At 48.9% G+C, this 21,483-nt stretch overlaps 1 protein-coding gene across 2 annotated transcripts in view; it reads right to left on the reverse strand.

Moving 5' to 3' along the window:
- Positions 1–645: 645 nt before the first annotated feature.
- LOC138497211 (uncharacterized) overlaps positions 646–21,483 on the reverse strand; it is an 835,962-nt gene continuing 815,124 nt past the window's right edge. The window contains exon 20 of one of the 2 annotated variants that reach the window (XM_069620534.1): positions 646–3,192. In XM_069620534.1, coding sequence (XP_069476635.1) covers positions 3,169–3,192 — 24 coding nt within the window. In that variant the 3' untranslated portion in view covers positions 646–3,168. The remainder of the gene's footprint in view (positions 3,193–21,483) is intronic. The other variant, XM_069620535.1, reaches the window with a different exon arrangement.

A 21,483-nucleotide genomic window follows, 5' to 3' on the forward strand; every position in this document is an offset into this window, starting at 1 on the left:
TTTTTGAACTTTAAAAACAAGGATATACTTCAAGCCAGCATCTAGATGAGATGGCGTTGGAAAAGCCTATGAACCTAAGCAGATTCACAAGCCTCAAATATATACACAAAAACTTGTTTTGGCTCCCTCCCACTCTTAGAACCATTTAACTCATTCACAACCATTCTCACTCCAATCATTAAGCCACTTTCCTCATACCCAAATCACCACTCTTGTTCACAATACCATCTATCCACTATCCCCAATCCTACTTTGCAAACTCCTCCGCTAACCATCCACACTCCTGTCTTCACAGCCAGTCTATTTTCTTCACCCTGCTTTCCATCCATTACCCCTACCCATCTCCCATCCCAAAATCTCCACCTACTCCCCATCGCTCCCTTTCACTTACCACCCCCTTTTACAATCCCTCTAGTCCCCACCACCCCCAATTCTCATCACTCTTCCCCTCAAGATCATTTGTCTCTACCTTCCACTCTCCAGTCACTCTGCTTAACTGACTTTTCCCACAACCTCTGCTCTCAAGTTATTGTCACCCCTTCACCCGCCATCTTTCCTTTCTGCAGTCATTGATTTAACAGCATGTATAAAGGAAGGAAATGTGACTTGTGATGCAGTAAGGGAACAGAAAATGGAATGCTTGCATTAGGGTAAAAAAACATCTTTATTTTTTACAAAGCACAAATGTTGAAGAAAGGATAACTGATCAAGGATAAATCTGAAATACAGTGAGTGTAGTAAATCGATGAGCGGAAGAAATGGTCTGCAAACTTGAGGACAACATCTGATAGGGCCATTGCCCTAGGCAAAGTTCAACAAATGTTCATAGCAAGAGAAGGTCCACAACAAAAGTCACTTAGAGTTCATAGGACAATCCTCACAGGCCAATTCCTTGTAGTTGTCACCATTAGGTGAATGTCAGATGATTTCTCCCCTTTCAGTCCCAGGTAGCCTGTAAGGGTTATTATAGCTCTACGCCAAGGACAATCACTCATAGGAGCTTTTAACAGGCTCCGTTATCCTTTATAATCTTCCACACCTGTGATCAACTGTAGGGACCTCACCTTATCACAGTTATGCAAGGGAGCCTCTGATCTTTCTATTCCTTACTTTACCTCTACTCTCCTGCCAAGTCCAGCTACCTCACCCTCACAAACTTTCCTCCCTGGTCTCTTCCTTCTCTTACCCTTTTCTGTTCTGCAATCAAACATTGCCAAATTTACCTTACTGAGGAAACTGACCCATTTTGTTCCCACCCAGACCATGTGCCTATTCTGTGATGGGCTGGGCAGTCAGGTAGTCTCCTGCTCAGATGTGATTGGACCTGACATTTTGTAGTCCATCACTCTTTGGGTCATTAAAGTCAAGCAGCCAGCTTGGATTTGCACCATGTGTCTGGAGAGAGAGAGAGTCTGCAGAGAACGAGGCCTCCATCTCGAACCAGTGTGCCGCACTTTCCTTGGGAAAAACATGGTGCATTTGTGAAATCTTGATGCAAAGTATGCAGTGTTCCCTTCCTCTAGAAACCTTTGAATTGGGGTCCCCAAGATTTTTGTATGGACAATTAAGGGTTTGTCAGGGACATACCCTTTTGCTGGCTAGCGAGTGTAAGGTTTTGCTGCTCCAAGAATGATAGACCTGCACATCTCACTGTGGGCTGTGTGTTAACATGAGGAAGAGTAACTAATGTCTACTTCCTATGCTTTCCTTATAAGAAAAGTGGTTTCCCAAGACGTTCAAAACTCCCCCATTTCTTTCCTGGTTACCAATCTTGTTTGTCCGAGGAAACAATGCATTATGTGGAATATAGTCCCAAACAAGCCCTTTATGAGATGGTAATGTGGAACTAGGAGATCGTATGTCACGCGGTCTTTTCTGAGAAGGTTCTGCTTCCCTGACACCTTACTGGGGGTGTCCCTTTGCAACCAGCATCGGTAAACTGCAAAGAGGGTTTTCATGACAAAGGGTGTGTGAGCTTGGAGAGGTTATAAAGGGGCTCCACTCATGTGGGGAGGGTGAAACGACTCTGGGGGAAGACATCTATATCCAATTTAGGGTGCCAAGATTGCTCTTGCAGAGTGGTCCCCGTTCCCCAGAGCTTCCCCTCACCCACCTTAACCATGTGACTGTCAGACGCCAAAACATTTCGTAATCAGGGGGGTTTATGGAGGATACATTTGGAAATCATGCATGTAAACAGGTTTGCAGCAGATCGGGACATTGGTAGACTAGGTGCACCCTTTGGTCTTTATCAGTCATGTTTGTCCATTTTTAAATGGGGTCAGAAATGCTGCTTACATTTGAATATGAAAGGTTTTGGTTTCTATATTGGATCAGGTCACGTGGAGCTGATGTCCTGGTATGACAACGCCCAGAATGCTCTGCTGTGGTTTACTGTAAGGTAGCAATTTTTATGATTATGCCAATGTATTTAAAGTTTCCTTTTCCAGTTATACTGGACAAGAAATACTCCCTCTATATGCACAATCTCCCCCACTAAATGATTTTCATATTTCATGTAACAGAAAAAATAACCAAACACTATAATGGAGGGGTGGGTAAGGGGCAGGCAAAACGAGTGTGACTATAGTAGTACTAAAATAACTTGATCTGGCCGGATTCCATTTGTCTTCATTGCTTTACCCACTTTTGTTGCTTCTATTTGTTATTTGTCACACCAATAACTGTAGCCAACTTCTGATGGGTGAACACAGATTGCTTTCAAGGAATAGGATAATACACATTAAGTACATGAAAGATACACGCACAAAAATCATACCTATGCAGTTTTATTGTCGGAGATTTGTTGGAAAACTAACAAGTAAAACTGTAATGTAAAAACTAATTATTTTTTTTTAAGTGTAAAAAAAAGGGGCGCCTAATTACTTTCACAAGTCTTCCAATGATATCATGGAACAAGCCGACATTAATGGTCAGTCTTCTCTACTAGACAAACCATAGACTAAACGTGGATAAAACAAACCATTTTCATATACAGGACTTTAAACGTGGCTGTAAAACATGCTCTTTTCTGTGCTAATCCAACACAAAATGCACTGTTAAAACTGAAGCATGTGTCAGTTACTAAATGAACATATTCTTGAATGGTAATTCATCCAGTCTGACAGAGGATACTCCACGTGAATAATCCAATTTCTTCGAGCAGATTCACCAACGTTTTAATGGTGGCTTCTAGAAAAAAAAAACAAGTACATAATAAGTAAATTATCTAGCAAAATGAAACCAATTTGACTGTATGAAAATCTATAGGGAGGTGTTTAAATACAATGTGTTTTTGTAATTGTGAACATTGCAAATAGTTGCTAGAACTAACAGGACGATTCATAGAGAAGCAAGAGAAAGAAAACCATGTGGACAATTAAGTCGCAACTAGTCAGAACTTCGAAAAAAAGAAAAGTGAAAGTGAAATATTTCCCTAGTATTGATATAGAGGTTAATGCCACAGGCAGGCAGTTCTTTAGCACGAAGAATAAAGTTTGGGGGAGTGGAGGACAGGCTGATCCAGCAGGAACAGGAAGCAGAAAACAGACAAGTGTCAAACAAGGAGACTGGTCGCAAGATCAATAGAGCACACAACTCTTCATAAAATGGGAAGGGTAGGGATAATGCAAAAAGTATCCTGGGGAGGTGACTAAAGAAACCATCAAGGATAGTAATACTTAAGGTGTTGCAGAGCGTGTAACCTCAGCGTGACCCACTGATCTAGCTGTGGAAAATGCTTCTTTTATTCCCTCTCCAACAGTCTCAGGGATATAGCACCTAGCACACACATTGACTTCACCTACCAGCAATTACTTCTCCACCTTGCTTTAAGGTTTGGGTTAGGCTCACATATCACACACTAGTCACATATCGTCCTCGTGGGCTAAGGTGGATACTCTTTAGACACAATCACCAACCATTTTTTTCCCCCTTGTGGAGGGTTTGTGTCATTTGGGCTGTTTGTGGGCTGCTGTTATAAACTCACTAGTCATGGGTTACCATGCTGGCTCAAAGTCTCTTTTGTCCTCTTATAGGCTGGTCTCTTTCCAGCCTCTGCATCATAACGGCAGAAGGGTCTCTGGGTTCTCTTCTTGGTCATCTTTAGTCTTGGCCAGTATCCAATATATATGCTTCAGCAGGTTCCCTGGTCTTCCATTATCTGAGAAATAGTCCTCTGCAAACCTCTAGTATTCTCTCTTCATCTGGTTCCGGACCTTCGTCTGCAATTGAGCTTGATCATATCTGCAGTGGTCGATAGCTGAAAACGTTTGGGTGCCCAGTTGATTCCAGGTGGAAATAATGGTGTATGCACAGTGGGAGTCAGAGATTTTCATGTGTCTAAGGGCTAGTGGCAAGGGCTGTTGGGTTTGGCGATGTGTTGCTCCCATCACAGAAGTAGAAGGAATGATTGAGGGGAAGCACCTACTTACAAGTGCGTTAATACATGGAATCTCTCCCCAAACCTGCTGCCATCTGTTTTGAGGCAATACTGTTGATTACATGTATCCTTGGTCCCCGATGTGGGGGTCAGGATGCATGGAGGAAACATTCCTGCGATCACTCTAGTGGTGAACTTTTTCCACTCACTCATTCTTTTACCCTGTAACTTGGGAACGCTTTTTACCTCTAAGGTACTTTTTAATTGAGTCATGCTTTCCTACATCTTTTCCGGCAACTACATTTTATTATTGCAGCAGTGTTGCTGGAAGCTTCCCGCTTCCCTTTTTATTTTACCTGGGTTAACTCCTGTTACCAGGGCAGTGGGGGGAGGCTCACCCTTGTTTCCCTCCTGTATTTTATTTTGCGAGATCAGCACACTACACGGTCTCCCTTTTCTCACTGTTCCAGTAACTTAGTGTTCCAAGTCCATCGGACAGACTGGTGGCAGTGTACTTTTTTGCACAACTTTGTGGACTTCTACTGCAGGCCGTTTTAGCCGCTGCGGTAGGAACATAGGGGTCGGTCACCATTTGCCTAAAATGGCGGCTGTACTTTTCTAAGCCCTGTTCATGACGACTTGTTCTTACTTGAGCCTTCTTCTACTTGCCTGGATGGGGAGGTCTTGATGGATCTTTTGTCTTTGGCGGGATACCCTTGAAAGCCAGCCAAGGCTCCGAGTGCCTGAAAGGACAGGAAATGGGGGGTGGATGGGAAGGGAACTGAAACTCCCCTGGTCTTTGTCCTGCCGTGTGCCTGCCTAGAACCAATTTGAACTGGGAGTCTGGCTGTCCACCTTGCACAGCCACCTCTCATATTTGCATGAGAGGCTTGTCTGCCGATTGGTGGGCTCAACCAGTTTTCTTGTATAAAAGGGAGGGTCCTGAAGCTGAACCTCAGAGTTCAGCCACTGGACTGAAGAGGAATTCGTAGAAGGGCATACCAGCAACTTCCAAGCGACCACTAGAGCCGTTAAGTGACCACTGCAGACCCAACACCGAATTCCAAGCGAAAGGGAAGATCTCCTGAAGACCACTTCCTCCACTGGACTGGTGAGCCTAACCAGTCTCAAGACCACCTGCATTTTGCATCATCCCACGGAGAGCTGCCTAATATACCCTGGGATCTGTGCCATTTGGCAGTACAACGTGTTTTCCAGCTGAAACTTTGTGGGCATCCTTCTGGGATGAAGCTACATTTACACTCCTAGATGTCCCCTCAGCTGAGTCGAGGACCAAGACAAGAAGAGAAGTGTAGTGGACAACCGTTGCAGACCTAAAGACTGAAGGTCTCCAACGCACTAGTGCCGCAAAGATCTACTGCTGGGAATCCCACTGCTCGAGTGCATCTGTCCGTTCCCTCCAAAGTTCCTTTTTCAGCCTCCGAGGCCAAGAAACCCATACTGGGGGACAACTGTTGCCTCCCCTTTGGAACCATTCAGCTGCACCAAATTCTTCATTGAAAAGTAACTGGCCCGAGCCTAGGTACTTAACTTGGTGTTGCTGCGCTGATCTTGGAGGGCTCCAGTTAAGCGGTTACTTTCACCCCCCTCGTCGTCACCCTGAGTCCCATTGTGGTGAACAACCCACTGGGCTCAAAATTGCCAAAATAACTTACTTACCAGCAAACATGAAGAAAACCATCCGACTCTACTCTGTTGCTTACCTGCCTCTTTCCTCCTTATCCCTTGGTCACTGGACTCCCCAATGCCCCCCATGACTCTGACTCACCTAGTAAAGGGTTGGACGTTTAAAGATTGGCTAAGCTAAGCAGGGGTTCAATTAAGTTGCCAGAGTTGATCAAGAGTTTGCTTATTTGTTTCAGTAGTTTCTCTCATTTCGTGTTGCTTTACATTGATTTAAACTGTGCTACCTTTTATTTCCACTGTGATATTACCATGTGAATAGTACTTGACCTACTTCTATAACCTTGGTGTATTGTGAGAAACCTGATGGCATTCGCACACCGATTACTCAGGGGTCTTCTATTCAGAAGGCCAGGGAAAGGCCATCGCTTTTGGATCTAGACCGTGGGGGTGGCCAAGCGAGGCAGATCACCTGGGTAGAGGGGATCTGGGGAGAGTGTGCCGGAGGGCGAGACATGGTATTCTCCCTTTCCTGAAGGACTCATTCGGCACCTCCCCCCCTCCACCTTCATAGGTTGTGATTACGACTACATTTTCCCTCGGCCCGACAGAACAAGGAAGATGAAGAAGCCTCCTCAAGGAATGAAGATTATCTATGAGAAAGAAAACTGGAGGTACTGAGACGAAGCAGCAGCAGCCTAGGAGCTTTGAAGGTCAGACAGGTCTTTATAATTGGCCCAATGAGAGTCGGGCAAGTCAAGTCAGCAAAGCCCAGAACTCTCCCCTGCAGACTGTTGGGGAAACACTGGTGTATAAAAAGGGACAGTTAAGGGAAGAGCAGGAAGGCAATCCACCCTGCGAGTGTCCCCAGAAGAGGAAAATGCTTTGCAGAGCAAGGTTTGCCTGGGAAGGCAGGCGGTACTTGTTTGGCGAGGGAGACGGTGAAGCAAGGTAGCTGCGTATGCTGGCAGTGCGTTACCGTGTGGCCCAAGACCATTCGTTACCCTGGCTGGAGGAGCCAGTTGAGGGTTGTCTGAAGCACAGATGGTGAGGCCCTGAATTGCATGAAGCGGAATTCAAGAGAACGCCGTCAAAAGCAGTGCGCTAACCAGTGAATTTTTGTGCGAGTGAGAAACCCAGTACATGCGTGAACTGTAACGAATAAAAAGTAACAAGTTGACAGCGTGTGGACTGCACGCTGATGAGGGCTCCAAAGCGAAGGAGACAAACGAGTGAAGGTGAACTGCAGGTAGACAGTGTGAAACTAAGTAACAGCATGTAGGCAGCGCGTTGCCGAACGCTCGAAGGAGAAGGAGGTGATTGAATGAAACAGCAAACAAGGTACGGTATGAAACTAAGTATCAGAGTGGTCACGCGTCAGAAAGTATGTGCTCTAAGATAATGTAACTAAATCCTTGCTGTAGATCGGAAGAAAGAAATAGTGAAAAGCTGTTAAGGAAGCAGCCAAAGGGGAGCTACGTGAAGAGTGAAGTGGGAGCCGAATTCCTCCCCTCCCCCCGTTTTGAAAGGCTGAGTGAATATAACCGAGAAGAAAATCAAAGGTGAAATAGAAATCATAAAGTGAATGAACTGTAGGGAGAGGCTAAGGGCTGGACTGGGGGTGATTGGTTGCGTGACCTGTAATGGGTGGACCGTGCGGTCTGCAAACTGCACCTCGACCAGGGCGCTGCAACAAGTGAGCCATCAGGTGAAAAACCTGCAAACCGTGTTCAGGGAGGAAAAACTGGATTGCGCTTGGGGGAAGGAAACCCGGAGCTTTGAAGGAAAATACCAAGACTGCTTATAAAGTTGAATATCGCATGAACTGGTGCCTAAAGTTTGGGGAAGGGTGCCCAGAACTGCTTGTGAACGCGTGTTGAAACCTTAAATGGAGTACTGCCAGAGACTGAGCTGCCAAAGGATAGAAGACTCTTAAGATACTGTCATTGGAAGTGTTTCCCGATTTGGGGGAAGCGAGCTAATAAGTGCTCCAGACTTTATGTTAATCACATTTGAGTTCAACCATCCCTTCACTAGTGTTTTTCTCTTATTTGTGAGGGCAAGCATAGGTTTGGGACACAGACAGACTTTTGATTTGGACTTGATGACTTTGACATTCCTTAGTTTATTTAGGCAAGGCAAACCTGCCATAGCGATAGGGCCAGTTAGACATTTCACCCATCCTGACATTTTAAATAAAGGTTTTGAAACTATATCATCTATGTCTGTCTCTCTTGATGCCATGCCTGTCTCACAGTAAAACTATTTTTGTATAACAGCTAGTGTGTCAGTGTTTACTTGAACTAATTGTATATTCAGAGTACTTTTTGCCTCACTGCAGCCCTTCTCCCTCCTAGACCAAGCCTGGGTGCTCAGCCATTGCTTCAAAGCCTTTGAGTAGTTCAACCAAACCCTAAAGGGTTTTTCCAAGTTCTGTAACAGACAGCAACTTGTGTAAAACTCCCTACAAATCATTTGAGGCATCTACATCGCCACCCACTGGATGAGGGTTACTACATATTTCCAGCTCTTTGGAATCAAGGCAGTGTAAAGGTGGCTTTCTTCTTCGCTGAGGTCGCATCTCCCAGTTTATACAAGGAACAATACTCTGCTTTGCAGCACTTCCACTGGATTGATACACTCCTGGACATGACATGCAGAAATCTCTATTCCCTTTCCAGGTTCCGGTCCTTGTTCATTCACTACAAGTCTGCTGGATTGAATTGTTGCACAGGGGTGGGTGGGGGAGGCATTGTGGGCAGAAAGAGTACTGACTGGCGGGGCTGGAGCTGCAATGCTGGGGCATGCAGTGGATGGCGGGAAGAACCAGGTTGCATACTAAAGGATGGGGAGCATGCACACATGCTGTACAAGTGACGTTTGGCCAAAAACAAGTAGGCTAAAGTTAATGAAGATGTTTGTGAGCAGCTACTCAAGAAAGGACTCCCAGGCAAGAATACACCATGTATGAGTAGTGACAGAGTGCTGATGGCATGAAGCAGAGGATGAGGCACGGTGCACCGAAAAGCATGTAGTTGAGGAAGGCTGGCTGTTTCTGCTGACTGGGACAGAATAGTTTGTTGCCACAGTAATGAAGAGGAATGGATCCACAGAGTAAGCAAGAGTTTCAATGAGTTTCAATGGGTTTCAACAGGCATGAAGATATTCAATAGAAATAGGTTTCAGCTTGAGAATGTTAATTGGAGGGAGTCTGCCTGAGGAGTCCCAGAGACTGTTCATTTGCATGCCTCGACAATGAACTCCCTGGTCAAACCCCAGCTATGCTCAGAGGGGGACGAAAAGAACCCAACTTCAAAAGATTGCATTTTGGAATTCACCACTGAATGGAATTTGCTCTGTATGGACTGATCAAAATATTTCACGACTGAATTTTAAAGCTGGTTGTTTGATGTGAGACCATCTTCAACCTTGCCAATAGCACCAGATCGATGCTCAAGGGTGGGAAACCAAACAACTGAAACCTGAGGGCCTTCTCACAAGTAGTCCCCAGGGATTCGCTGCTCAGGTGGCCAGGGGAGGGCCATCGCTTTTGGAACCCAAAAAAGGGGGCAGACAAGCAAGGGAGAATCACCTGGGTAGGGGGTCTTTAGGAACTGGGGGGGGGGGAGAGCGTCCAACGGCGAGACGCAGTATACCAACGGGATAAGTGAGGAAGAAGTCCCAGAAGCTTTTATGGGATATGTTGGTTCCATCTGCCCTGATCTAGGCCTCAGTAACCCCGATACAAGAGGGGACAAGAAGAACAAGTTACTTACCTGTGGTCACGTTCTTTCGATTGGCTGTTCCTCCCACATATTCCTCATCTTATATCTTTGTTTCCAGCTACAGATGCTTTGGAAGATTTCTCTTCTCTGCAGAGGGCCGCTGTGCGTCGACAGTCGACCCGATGTCCCTTGAGGGCTTCCATATTGGTTGACGTCATCGTCTAGTACATATACCACGCACAATGCCTAACGGCTCGAGTTCTGTTTTTACGCCACTCATGCAGAATTAACGACATTATTAAGTGCCTTTAATTTATCAGATTTTAAAAGAGCGCAAAGTCTAATGCCTTGAAATTCTACAGTGGGGTAGGATGGGAGGGTCGATGAACATGTGGGAGGAACATCCAATCGAAAAAACGTTACCACAGGTAAGTAACTTGTTCTTCGCATGGATTGTGTCCGCCCACATATTCCTCATCTTATGATAGACTCCCAAAGCAGTAGAAAGTTATTTTCGAGAAGGTTGTAAGAATATGGGTGTTGATAAAGAATGGAGCATAGAACTGCCTTCCCAAATCTTCCCTCTTTGTTAGAAGCATCTAAACAATGATTTTTGTAAACATGTGGATGGTAGACCAGGTAGTTGCCTCTATGATATCCTTTATCGGAACTCCCCTCTGAAGGGTGAGGAAGTTGCCATGCCCCTAGTGGAATGAGCCCTTAAACCCACTGGGGGATCTTTTTCAGATAACCTGTAGCACTCTGAAATGGTCAGTATTATCCACCTGGATAGGGTTTGTTTTGTAAATGACAGACCTAGTTTGTGTCCTGTATATCCAATGAAATGTTGGTTGTGTTGACGTAACTGCCATTCTTGCAAAATAAAAGCATAGAGCTCTCCTTGGATCAAGTCTATGAAACCTTTCCTCTTCCTTGCGAGGACGAGGTGGTAGATAGAAGGCTGGAAACACAATTTATTTTCTGTGCTAAATGGAAATCCGATACAATTTTGCGTAGAAAAGAGGGTTTGACCTTAAGGACAACCTAATCCTGCTAAAAAAGGTAAACAGAAGTTTGCAGGGTAAGGCCTGCAACTCACTCACCCCGCGGGATGATGCTATCGCAAGTAAGGAACAAGTTACTTACCTGTAACTGTTGTTCTCCAGCATGGGTCTGGCAAGGATTCACATGCTCATGAATATTCCCCGTCATCAGGCTGGGAATCCTCGGTAAAGAAAAAAAATCAGTATCAGTTTCGTTTCTGATCTGTTTTTCTTAGTAGTAACCAATCACTGGTCTCTGGGTCATACTGCCCCCAGCCAATGACTGCCCTCTCCCCAAGCACCGCCCCTGGCAGCCATCCTCAGATTTGGTAGCACGTTAAGTGGCTGTATGATCAAGTGAAGAGCCGCAGAGGGGTAGGAGGGAGGGTGCGCATGTGAATCCATGCCAGACCCATGCTGGAGAACAACAGTTACATGTAAGTAACTTGTTCCTTCTCCAGCATGGGTTCTGGCATGGATTCACATGCTCATCAATATAGAATACATCGCAGTATACACATGCACAACCACGGGAGGTGGCAACGCTCAACATCAAACATTACATAAGCTCAACATTAAGCACCTCTTACCTCCTCACCAGGCCCACCTTCAGGCGAATAGGTTGCGTAGCACTGCTCTGCCGACTCTGGGCTCCTCCCTGGAATCCCGGTCGACGCAGTAGAACTTCGTGAAATTGACCTCCACATAGCAGCCCTGCAGATGTCCAGCAGGGGCACACCAGATACAAATGCCGAGGTAGCAGCGATCGCTCTGGTCGAATGGGCTCTCGGACGGCCGGTCAACGGTCGGTTTGCCAACCGGTGACGGTGCATGATGCAGCCGGAGAGCAATCTGGAAATGGAAGCCTTCGAGAGTGCCTTCCCTTGATTCACAGGTCCAAAATTTACAAAAAGCTGTGATGTCTTCCGAAAACTCCTTGTGCGGTCCACGTAGAACTTCAGCGCTCTAGCTACATCCACAGTGAGTGCAAAGTCCTCTCGGCCGGCGACGAAGGCGACGGGAAGAAAACTGGCAACACCAAGGGCTCGTTGAGGTGGAAGTCGACGGCACCTTGGGCATGAATGAGGGGTGCGTCCTCAGCACCAGCGTTGTCTCGTGGAAAGTCAAGTATGGAGGCTTGCAGGATAGGGCCTGGATCTCTCCCACTCGTCGTGCGGAGGTGATGGCCACAACAAATGTCAATGGTGCCGGATGCAGAGGCTCGAATGGCAGCCCCATGAGCCTGGTCAGCACCACACTCAGCTCCCACGCCGGGGCCGGAGCCTTCACCGGCGGCAACGATCAGAACAGTCCCTTCATAAATTCCTTCACCAGACGATGAGACCACAGGGATGACCGTCCTGTAGTTCTGGTGAAACGGGAAATCGCTGCAAGATGGATCTTGATTGAAGCGTGAGCTAGCCCCGCCTTGGGCAGCGACAGAAGGTACTGCAGCACTTGAGGGGCCGTAATACGCAGAGGGTTAATCTTCTGTGCACGGCACCAGACAGAGAACCTCCTCCACTTGTGTCCGTAGCACTTTAGAGTGGTGGACGCCCTGGCCTTTGCAAGCACCTCCTTGCAGTCCGCCGGGATATCGTACCCTCCAAACTCTAGCGCTGCAGGAGCAAGGCCTGTAAGTTCACCGACTCCGGGTCGTGATGGAGGATGGCGCCTCCTTCTCTGTAGAGAAGATCTGCGTCCGTCGAATAGTGTCTGGGGGGACGGGGGACGCTGACAAGTCCAAAAGGTCCGGGAACCAGATCTGTCTCGGCCACACCGGTGCAACGAGGATCATCCTGCACCGGAACCTCTCGAGTGATTAACGAGTCGGGGCAGCAACGGGGGGGGGGGGGGGAATGCATACAGGAACAGGCCGTCCCAGGGGAACGAGAAAGCATAGCCCATGCTCCTCGGCTGGGAAACCTGCTGGCGAACCTCCGGCACATGGAGTTCGTCACCGTCGCAAACAGGTCGATCTGGGGTTTGCCCCATCGCTGGAAAAGTCGATCCACTTGATCCCCAAGCAGCTCCCACTCGTGGCACGAGCGCAGCTCCCTGCTGAGTGAGTCGGCGATGACGTTCTTTATTCCTGCTAGATGGAAGGGCACCAGAAACATCCATCCTGGGCCTCTTTGGACAGGGCTGGGGATCTGGTGCCTCCCTGCTTCCGGATGTAGAACATCGTGGTGGTGGTGGTGTCAGTGAAGACCCTAACCACCTTGCCCTTGAGGAACGGGAGGAACGACCTGAGGGCCCAGAACACAGCTCGGAGCTCCAGGATGTTGATGTGGAGTGACCTCACCTCCGGGAGCCAAAGGCCTCTCGCATGCAGATCTCCGATGTGCGCTCTCCATCCCTCCAGGGTGGCGTCCGTCATCACCGTCTCCTGATGTACCGGGGTCTGAAAGTCCTTGCCCGCCGCGAGATGTGTGCGGGTGCCCCCCCATCGGATCGCTTGGCGGAAAGGCTCGTTGAGCGGGATCCTGTCTTCAAAGCTGCCCGTCGCTTGTATCCAGCGGGCGACGAGGAACTCTTGTAGAGGACACATCCGTAGCTTGCACAGGCTCACCAGGTAGATGCATGAGGACATCATTCTGAGCAGGGACTTGATGGATCTCACCCTGGCCACCTCCATGGCCAGCAGGCGCTGCACCTTGCCCAAGATGGCCTTCGTCCTTTCCTCAGAAGGCATGGCCAATCGCACCACTGTATCGAGCTTGGCTCCCAGAAAAAAGTGCGACCTGCGATGGGACCAGTTGGGATTTCGAGTAGCTGATGGAGAATCCCAGGTCCGTGAGAAGCTGGACGGTCTCCGCTGTGTGTTCGACGGAGAGTTCTCTTGTCCTTGCACGGATGAGCCAATCGTCCAGGTAGGGGTAGACGTGGATCCCCCGCAGGCGCAGCCACGCCGCCACTGGTGCGAGCCACTTGGTAAACACCCTGGGTGCAGACTTCAGCCCGAAAGGCAGGGCCTTGAATTGGTAGTGCCGCCCCTGGACTACGAATCTGAGGAACTTTCGGTGCCCCTTTAGAATGGGGATGTGGAAGTAAGCATCCTCCAAGTCCAGCGACGACAGGAAGTCTCCCTCCTCCAGCTGTCCCAGCACGTGCTGGAGGGTGACCATCCGGACCTTTTGCACCTTCATATATTTGTTTAACAGCCGCAGGTCCAGGATGGGGCGCCAACCGCCCGTCTTCTTTCTGACGAGGAAGTACCTTGAGTATACTCCGGAGACCCGGTTCCTCTTCGGGACGAGCTCGATGGCACTCTTGAGCATCGCCCTTACTTCTAAAAGTAGTTGAGGGACGTGACTTTCCTTCCTGGCCACGGGCGGAATGCGGGGGCACTCTTAGAAATTCGAGGGTGTGCCCGTGGGCCAGGGCATCCAGCACCCAACGGTCAGTGGAGATGGACTCCCACACGCTGACGAACTTCGCCAGCCGGCCACCCAACGGGGTGCTCCGGTGCGGGCCCAACGCTACGGCCGTTTCAGTCCTGCTTGGAGGCAGCCTTGCCACCTTGGCGACGACATCCTCCTGACTTGCCGCATCCTCTGTAGGCCTCCTGCGACGAAGAGCGGGCTGCCTGGCGGTACATCGAGGAGCCACCGCCGGGTCCCTTGGAGGCACCCTGTCTGCCTCTGGCGTTCCGAAAGGGCAGCCGTCGTTGCTGCAACACTCCCAAGGCCCGAGCCGTCTCTGTCGGTCTTGATGGCCTGAAGTGACTCATCCACTGTTTTTCCAAACAGGTTGTTCCCGTCGAAGGGCATGTCCGAAAACTCTGGTTTGCACGTCCTGGCGGAAATCAGTCGCCTTGAGCCATCCCCGGCGTGGAAGGCAAACACTGTTGCCCAACTGTCGGAATCCGTTATGGCGTGGTCCGACGCCACCTCACCTTCCTGTAGGATCTCCAGGGCCTCCGCCCTCTTGTCGTCCGGTAGGAAGTCCAGCAGGGGAGCGATCTTGTACCACAGCTCCCTGTCGTAGCGGGCCACAATCACTAGGACTTTGGCCGTCTTAACTGTCGTCGTCGCAGACGAGATGACTCGTCGTCCCATGGCGTCTAGCTTCTTTCCCTCGCCGTCCGTGGGGAGGTTGAAGTTGAAGATGACGGCCCAGCCGCTTTCTTCTTGGCTGCCGCGGAGACGACCAAATCCGGGGCTGGCTGTGCCCTAAGGCACAACGGGACGGAATCAGGGACCCGGTACTACTTCTCGTACCGGTCCCTCTTGGCAGGCGTCGTGGACGGGTTCTTCAGGAGAGCAAGTCCTTCCTCCCAGATGTCGTCAATCAATGGTACCGCAAGGACAGTCTTCCTCTTGGCCTCGCGCCGTTGATATAGGAAACCTTCCTTCTTCTGTTCCTCCGGGCAGAGCCGAAAAAGTTTGGATGCCCTGGCAATCATGGCGTGGAAGGAGCCAATTTCGTCGGCGGGGTGACCCGAGGGAGTGGTGATTCAAGGCCCATCCCGTCGTCACCACCGTTGTGGCCGTATCCATTCCCGTGTCCTCCCTAGGCTCAGGGGAAGGAGGTGAAGGCTGAGCGGGCCGTGAGGGCTGTAACGGGGGCGGGATGAACTCTCCTCTGCTTGTTCCGAGGGCTTCCCGACGGGCCCGGTTCTGTCGGGTCGTCCGTAGGGGTGAGGGGCAATCTCGTCCTTATCTCCGTGCATAAAGTTTGGATTGCCATCAAAATGGCCACCGAGTTGTCCTGAGGCTCGGGCACTGGCTGCGACGGGTGCGACGGTCGCTCCTCCTCCACGGGAGTCCTCGACGCCACCGTTGCTCTCTTCGTCCGTCTCCTCGGGGTTCCCCTCGTGGGACCGGACCTCCTCAAACCTCTTGTTGAGGCCCTCCACGACTTCAACCAGCTCCTCCTCAGAGGCTGTATCCATGTCCGTGACAGCCACCGCCCCCCTCTTTTTCCAACCGGGGTCTTCACGGGGGGTCTTATCGATGGGCTGAAAAGAGGATTTCCTCTGTGGTGGCAGGGAAACTCTGGCCCCAAGGTCGCCTCCACTGGGTTAGCCTCCACAGGCTTCGCCAGGGCTGTCGCGACTCCCTCAATAGAAGCCTTCACTGGTGGATAAAGGCCTTCACCACCTTGGGCGCGCTTGAGGCCTTCACCTTGGGGGAATGGTTACCGCCTCGCTCCCCTTCGGCTGATCCCTTCGAGATCGACCGGGGCTTCTCCAGAAGCTTAGCCAGGTTCTCAGATTTTCTCTTCCGAGCCAGAGCGTTGGCTCGTGGTTGATGGCGTCGGTGAGCGTGCGCCCTGCCTGGCAGCCAAAGAGCCCAACCCTTCGGCACTCCCGGTGCATGCGGACTCTCAGTGCTTTGCCTTCTAATGGGGCGCCCTCACAGGACTTAGATGACCGCTCGGACTTCTTCTCACCTGCTGAGCCCTTCTTCAGCCAGCTGGCGAGGCAGGTCCGACGATTACTCAGTCCGTTCCGACAGGTTCTTGCAAAACGCAGTCCTTTTCCACGTGCGCCTTGTCTTCATGAAGGCAGTTCAGACATCTCGAATGCTCATCCTCCTTGAAAACATTCTGTAATCTGCATGCAGGGCAGTTCCTGAACAGCTTGGATCCGGGTGTCTAGCTTCCCTTGTGTCCTGGGCCATGTCCACAAGGTAGGCCTCAGATCTTCTGGAATCCTCCAAGAAGCGTAACTCGAAGAAACTTCGCCCTTGAGGGGCGTAGAAAATTCCGAAACGGGTCCCCGTTGATCGGAAGTAGAAACGGTGGCGCTTGAGGCTCGACTGACTGAAAAAATGAGAAAACTCTTTGAAAAAATGCAAAACGCAGAAAAAATTTGAGAGCTATAGCACGAGGACTCCCAACACTTGAACGTGCGGTAAAAATCTGAGGATGGAAGCTGGCTGCCAGGGGCGGGGCTTAGGCAAAGGCCAGTCATTGGCTCTGGGCAGTATGACCCAGAGACCAGTGATTGGTTACTACTAAGAAAGACACATCAGAAACGAAACTGATTTTTTTCTTTACCGAGGATTCCCAGCTTGACGACGGGGTATATTCATGAGCATGTAAATCCATGCCAGACCACATGCTGGAGAATGTAACTTACAACGTGCTGTCGAAATATGAGCTCTATGGCACAACCCTCCGATTGCTCCATTTTGAAGTTTGGATTTTAATATTTGCCTGGGAAGTGCCAACCAGAAGGCCATTGCAGTAGTACAATTTGGTATTAATTGTGGCTGCTGTAATCGGGGCCTTATTCGCCACAGGAGATAAGCCATGTATGCACACAAAGAACTCAAATGTGAAATGTGTTTTTTAAAGGTTGATAATCCAAATAAATTCCTAATGTTTTTACATGTTTCAAGGTAGAGCTATTCTTGCCCTCAATCAGAAAACCTTCATATCGGGGTCAAGTTTCTTCAGTTTGGAGCCAATACCAAGAATAATGATCTCCGTTTTGTTATTTGGAGCAAGAGCATTTTTAACCATCCAAGTCTTAATGTGAGCAAGAATCTCTCTAACTCTAATCAGAGTATGATCCAGACTACTCTAGGATGATCAGAGTCTCATCTGTATAATTTGTGAACTGAACACCAAGCCGCTCCAGATCATCACAAAAAGGTCTAGAATAAATGTTAAACAATGGGGACAAACAAAATCCCTGTGGAACTACACAATTAAGGGGGACGAGTTTGGACTGAAAGCCTTCCTTAGACACTCCGGACATCATCGGTCCGAGAAAAGATTTGAACCAGTTTGCAGTCTTATTCGAGCATCTTACCAGTTCAACCAACCTTTGAATTAGCATTTCATGATTTACCAAATCTAATGCGGCTGATCAATAAGAATTAAAAGTAAGGCTTGGCCACCATTGTCAATAATTCTGACAATGTTAGATTTTAGAACTATGAGCGCTGTTTCTGTTCCATAGTTCTGTGGAAAGAGATTGCCTACGAGCCAGAGCTTCATACTCATACTGTTCTACAAATTCCCAATAGTGTTGATATGACAATGCATTACTTACCGTAAAAGCATTTCTGATGGTTGTATCTGCTTAGATTCACATGCTGTGCATAGGTCCGACATCCAGTGGTCACTGCGGAGTATTGCATTTTGTTTTTCGTAGTCGAAAAGGGGACGTCGACAAGGCGTGTCTGTAACACTATCCCTATAGTGACGTGCGTTGTACCCACAATCCCTCACGCGTCGAGGTCCCTCTGTTTGTATTTTTCTGCCCTGAGGGAGCCTTATAGACGTGAGTGAGTACAGAAAAGAGAGATATAAAGGAAGTCTATGTTCCTTCCATCCGAGCGGGGAGGAAGGGTGGGCGCATGTGAATCTAAGCAGATACAACCATCAGAAATGCTTTTACGGTAAGTAATGCATTGTCTTCTGATGTTTGTTAATCTGCTTAGAATCACATGCTGTGCATAGACTAGCGAGCAGTACCCGGAGTTGGCGGTGGGTTATGAGAAGGAACAGTAGAGAAAAGATGTCTTAATACTGCCTGTCCCACCTGGGAGTCAGATCTAGAGTGTGCATCTAGACAGTAGTGTTTTGTAAAGGTGTGCACAGAACTCCAGGTAGCCGCTTTGCAGATGGACTCAAGGGGAACATTTGCAATGAATGCTATGGAAGCCCCAGTGCCTCGAGTGGAATGTGCTCTTGGCTTGAAGGGTAGTTCTCTCTTAGCAAGAGTGTAACAGAGAGTGATGCATTGAACAATCCATCTAGATATAGTGGATTTTGAGACCGCATCTCCTTCTCTTCCTGCTGCCACCGAGACAAAGAACTGATTAGTCTTTCTCAGTGGTCTGGTTCTTTCCATGTAGAACATGACAGCTCTGCGTACATCTAGTGTATGCAGACTTTTTTCTCCCGAGCTGGAAGGGTTTTGAAAGAACGTTGGTAGTTCTATAGTTTGGTTTACATGAAATTTCGAGATGAATTTAGGTGCAAACCTTGGGTGTGTGCGTAGAACCACTTTATTTTTGTGAACTGTTACAAAGGGGTCTAGTACAGAAAGAGCCTGTAGTTCACTTACTCTCCTAATGGAGGTGATAGCTATTAGGAAAGCAGTCTTAAGGGTGATATCTTTAAGAGTTGCCTTGTGCATGGGTTTGAAGGGAGGGCCCATGAGTCTGGAAAGTACCACATTTAAGTCCCATCCGGGAGCTGGGTTAGCTATCGGAGGGTGTATCCTTTTTACCCCCTCCATGAAGGCTTTGATAACTGGTATCTTCCACCACGACACTTTAAGTTGGGAAGTGGTGTATGCAGAAAGTGCCGCTAGGTGGACTTTAATGGAATTGAATACTAAACCTGAATCCAGTAAATGGGTCAAGTATAGAATAATGTCAGTAGGAGAGCAGTCAACTGGGTTGATGCTAGTACCTCTACACCAGATAACGAATCTTTTCCATTTGCTAGAATAGCAGTGTCGAGTATTAGGTTTTCTGGCTTCCCTGAGGATGTCCATACATCTCTGTGGGAGTTGTAAATGTCCAAATTCTATGATCTCAGGAGCCAGGCTGCTAAGTTCATGGTCTGAGGGCATGGATGCAGTGTCCTGCCCTTGTCTTGTGACAGCATGTTGTACGGGCAGGGAAGTTTCACTGGGGGAGATAGGGACATCTCCATCAAGTGAGCGAACCAAGGTTGCCGTGCCCACATTGGGGCCACTAGTATCATGGTAACCTGCTCCTGGTGCATCTTGTGCACCACTTTGTTGAGAAGGGGAGTCGGGGGAAAGGCGTAAACAAATTTCCCTGACCATTGAATCAACAGACCGTTCCCCTTGGACTGGTTCTGGGGGTACCTGGAGGCGTAACTTTGGCATTGTGAGTTCTCCAGGGTTGCGAACAGGTCTATTTCCGGGAATCCCCATTGCGTGAAGATGTCTAAGACGATGTCTTCGTGCAATTGCCATTCGTACTCTTCGGGCAGGGGGAAGTCTCTGCTGAGTTTGTCTGCTAGCAGATTGAGTTCCCCTGGTACATGTTGTGCTAGTAGGAACATGTTGTGTTTGAGAGCCCACTTCCATATATTCTGGGACAGCTTGGACAGTCCTGGAGAGTGAGTGCCCCCTTGCTTGTTGAGGTAGTACATGGCTGTGGTGCTGTCTGTGAGGACCATCACTGTCTTTCCTTGTAAGTGTTCCTGAAAGGCTTTCAGTGCTTTGAACACCGCTAGTAGTTCCAGCAGGTTTATATGCTTGGATGCTAAACTCGGAGTCCACACTCCGTGTGCCGTTTGATGGGATAGGTGAGCCCCCCATCCTGTAAGGGATGCGTCTGTGGTTAGAGTGGCTTCCACTGCGGGTGTGGCAAAAGTTTTCCCTAATAACAGGTTTTCTTTTGTCCACCACCGTAGCGAGAGAACCAAGGCCTGCGAGACCACCACTAGATCGTCCCATTGTCCGCTGGCCTGACACCACTGGCTGTAGAGCCACTCTTGCATTGGGCGCATGCGCAGGCGCGCGTGAGGTACCAAATAAATACATGACGCCATCATCCCTAGCAAGCGCATTGCTTTGCGTACCGTCACCTCTCGGCCTGCTACATAATGGGGAATTTGAAACAGCATGTTTTGGACCCTCTCGTTGGAGGGGAATACGAGGCCGTCCCTTGTTCGAATTAGAGCCCCTAGGAATTGTTTGGTTTGGCTGGGGTCTAAGCTGGACTTCTTTTCGTTGATGGAGAAGCCCAGTTGGGACAAAAGGTCTACGGTCTTTTGGGTATTGGAGAAGCATGTTTCGTAAGAATCCCCTGTTATGAGCCAGTCGTCGAGGTAAGGGTATACCGGGATGGATAATCTGCGCAGGTGGGCCGCTGCCACTGCCAGTACTTTCGTGAATACCCTTGGTGCAGATGCTATCCCGAAGGGTAGTACTCTGAACTGGTAGTGTTTGTCCTCTATTTTGAACCTGAGGTATTTTCTGTGCGATGGCAACATTAAAATATGAAAGTATGCATCTTTCATGTCCAGTGTTGTCATGTAATCCCCTTGTGATAACAGTGGGATTACCTCCTGTAAGGTCACCATACGAAACTTTTGGGGTTTGACAAATATGTTCGCTGGGCGCAGATCTAATACAGGGCGCATGGTTAAGTCCTTTTTGGGTACAAGGAAGTACACTGAATAAATACCTTCTGTTACCTGTGATAGGGGGACGGGCTCTATAGCTTCTTTCTTCAGTAGTTCTTCCACTTCTTGAAGAAGAATGGAGAGGTGTTGCGGTGTCATGCGCCGGTTCCGTGGGGGTTTGTACTTCGGGGAACCGTTGAACTCGATGCAGTATCCGTGGGCTATGGTGGATAATACCCAACGGTCTGACGTGATTCCCTCCCATGCTGAAAGGAACGATGTTAGCCGGCCCCCGACCGGTGATGCATGGGAGGGGACCCGAATTTTCGGGTCATTTGCTGGTATTGGGCGTGGAACCTCTGGGGCTGGAGCCACGACCTCTTCCTTTGCCACGGCGTTGGCCTCTTTGACTGAACTGGGTGTTACCCTGGTTGGTGGGCCAGTTGGAGCCAGAGTAATATTGTTGTTGTTGGTTCTGCTGCTGTCTTTGGCCACGAAAGGAGCGTTTATTACCATAGCCTCGCCTGTTAGGGGGCCTAGAAATTTGATCAAGAGTTTTGATGGTATCAAACTCTTTTTTAGCATGTTCTAGGGCCTCATCTACTGCTTTCCCAAACAG

Source organism: Ambystoma mexicanum, chromosome 5q (genome assembly GCF_040938575.1).
Source record: "Ambystoma mexicanum isolate Mex_15411 chromosome 5q, UKY_AmexF1_1, whole genome shotgun sequence".
Classification (NCBI taxonomy): Eukaryota; Metazoa; Chordata; class Amphibia; order Caudata; family Ambystomatidae; genus Ambystoma; species Ambystoma mexicanum.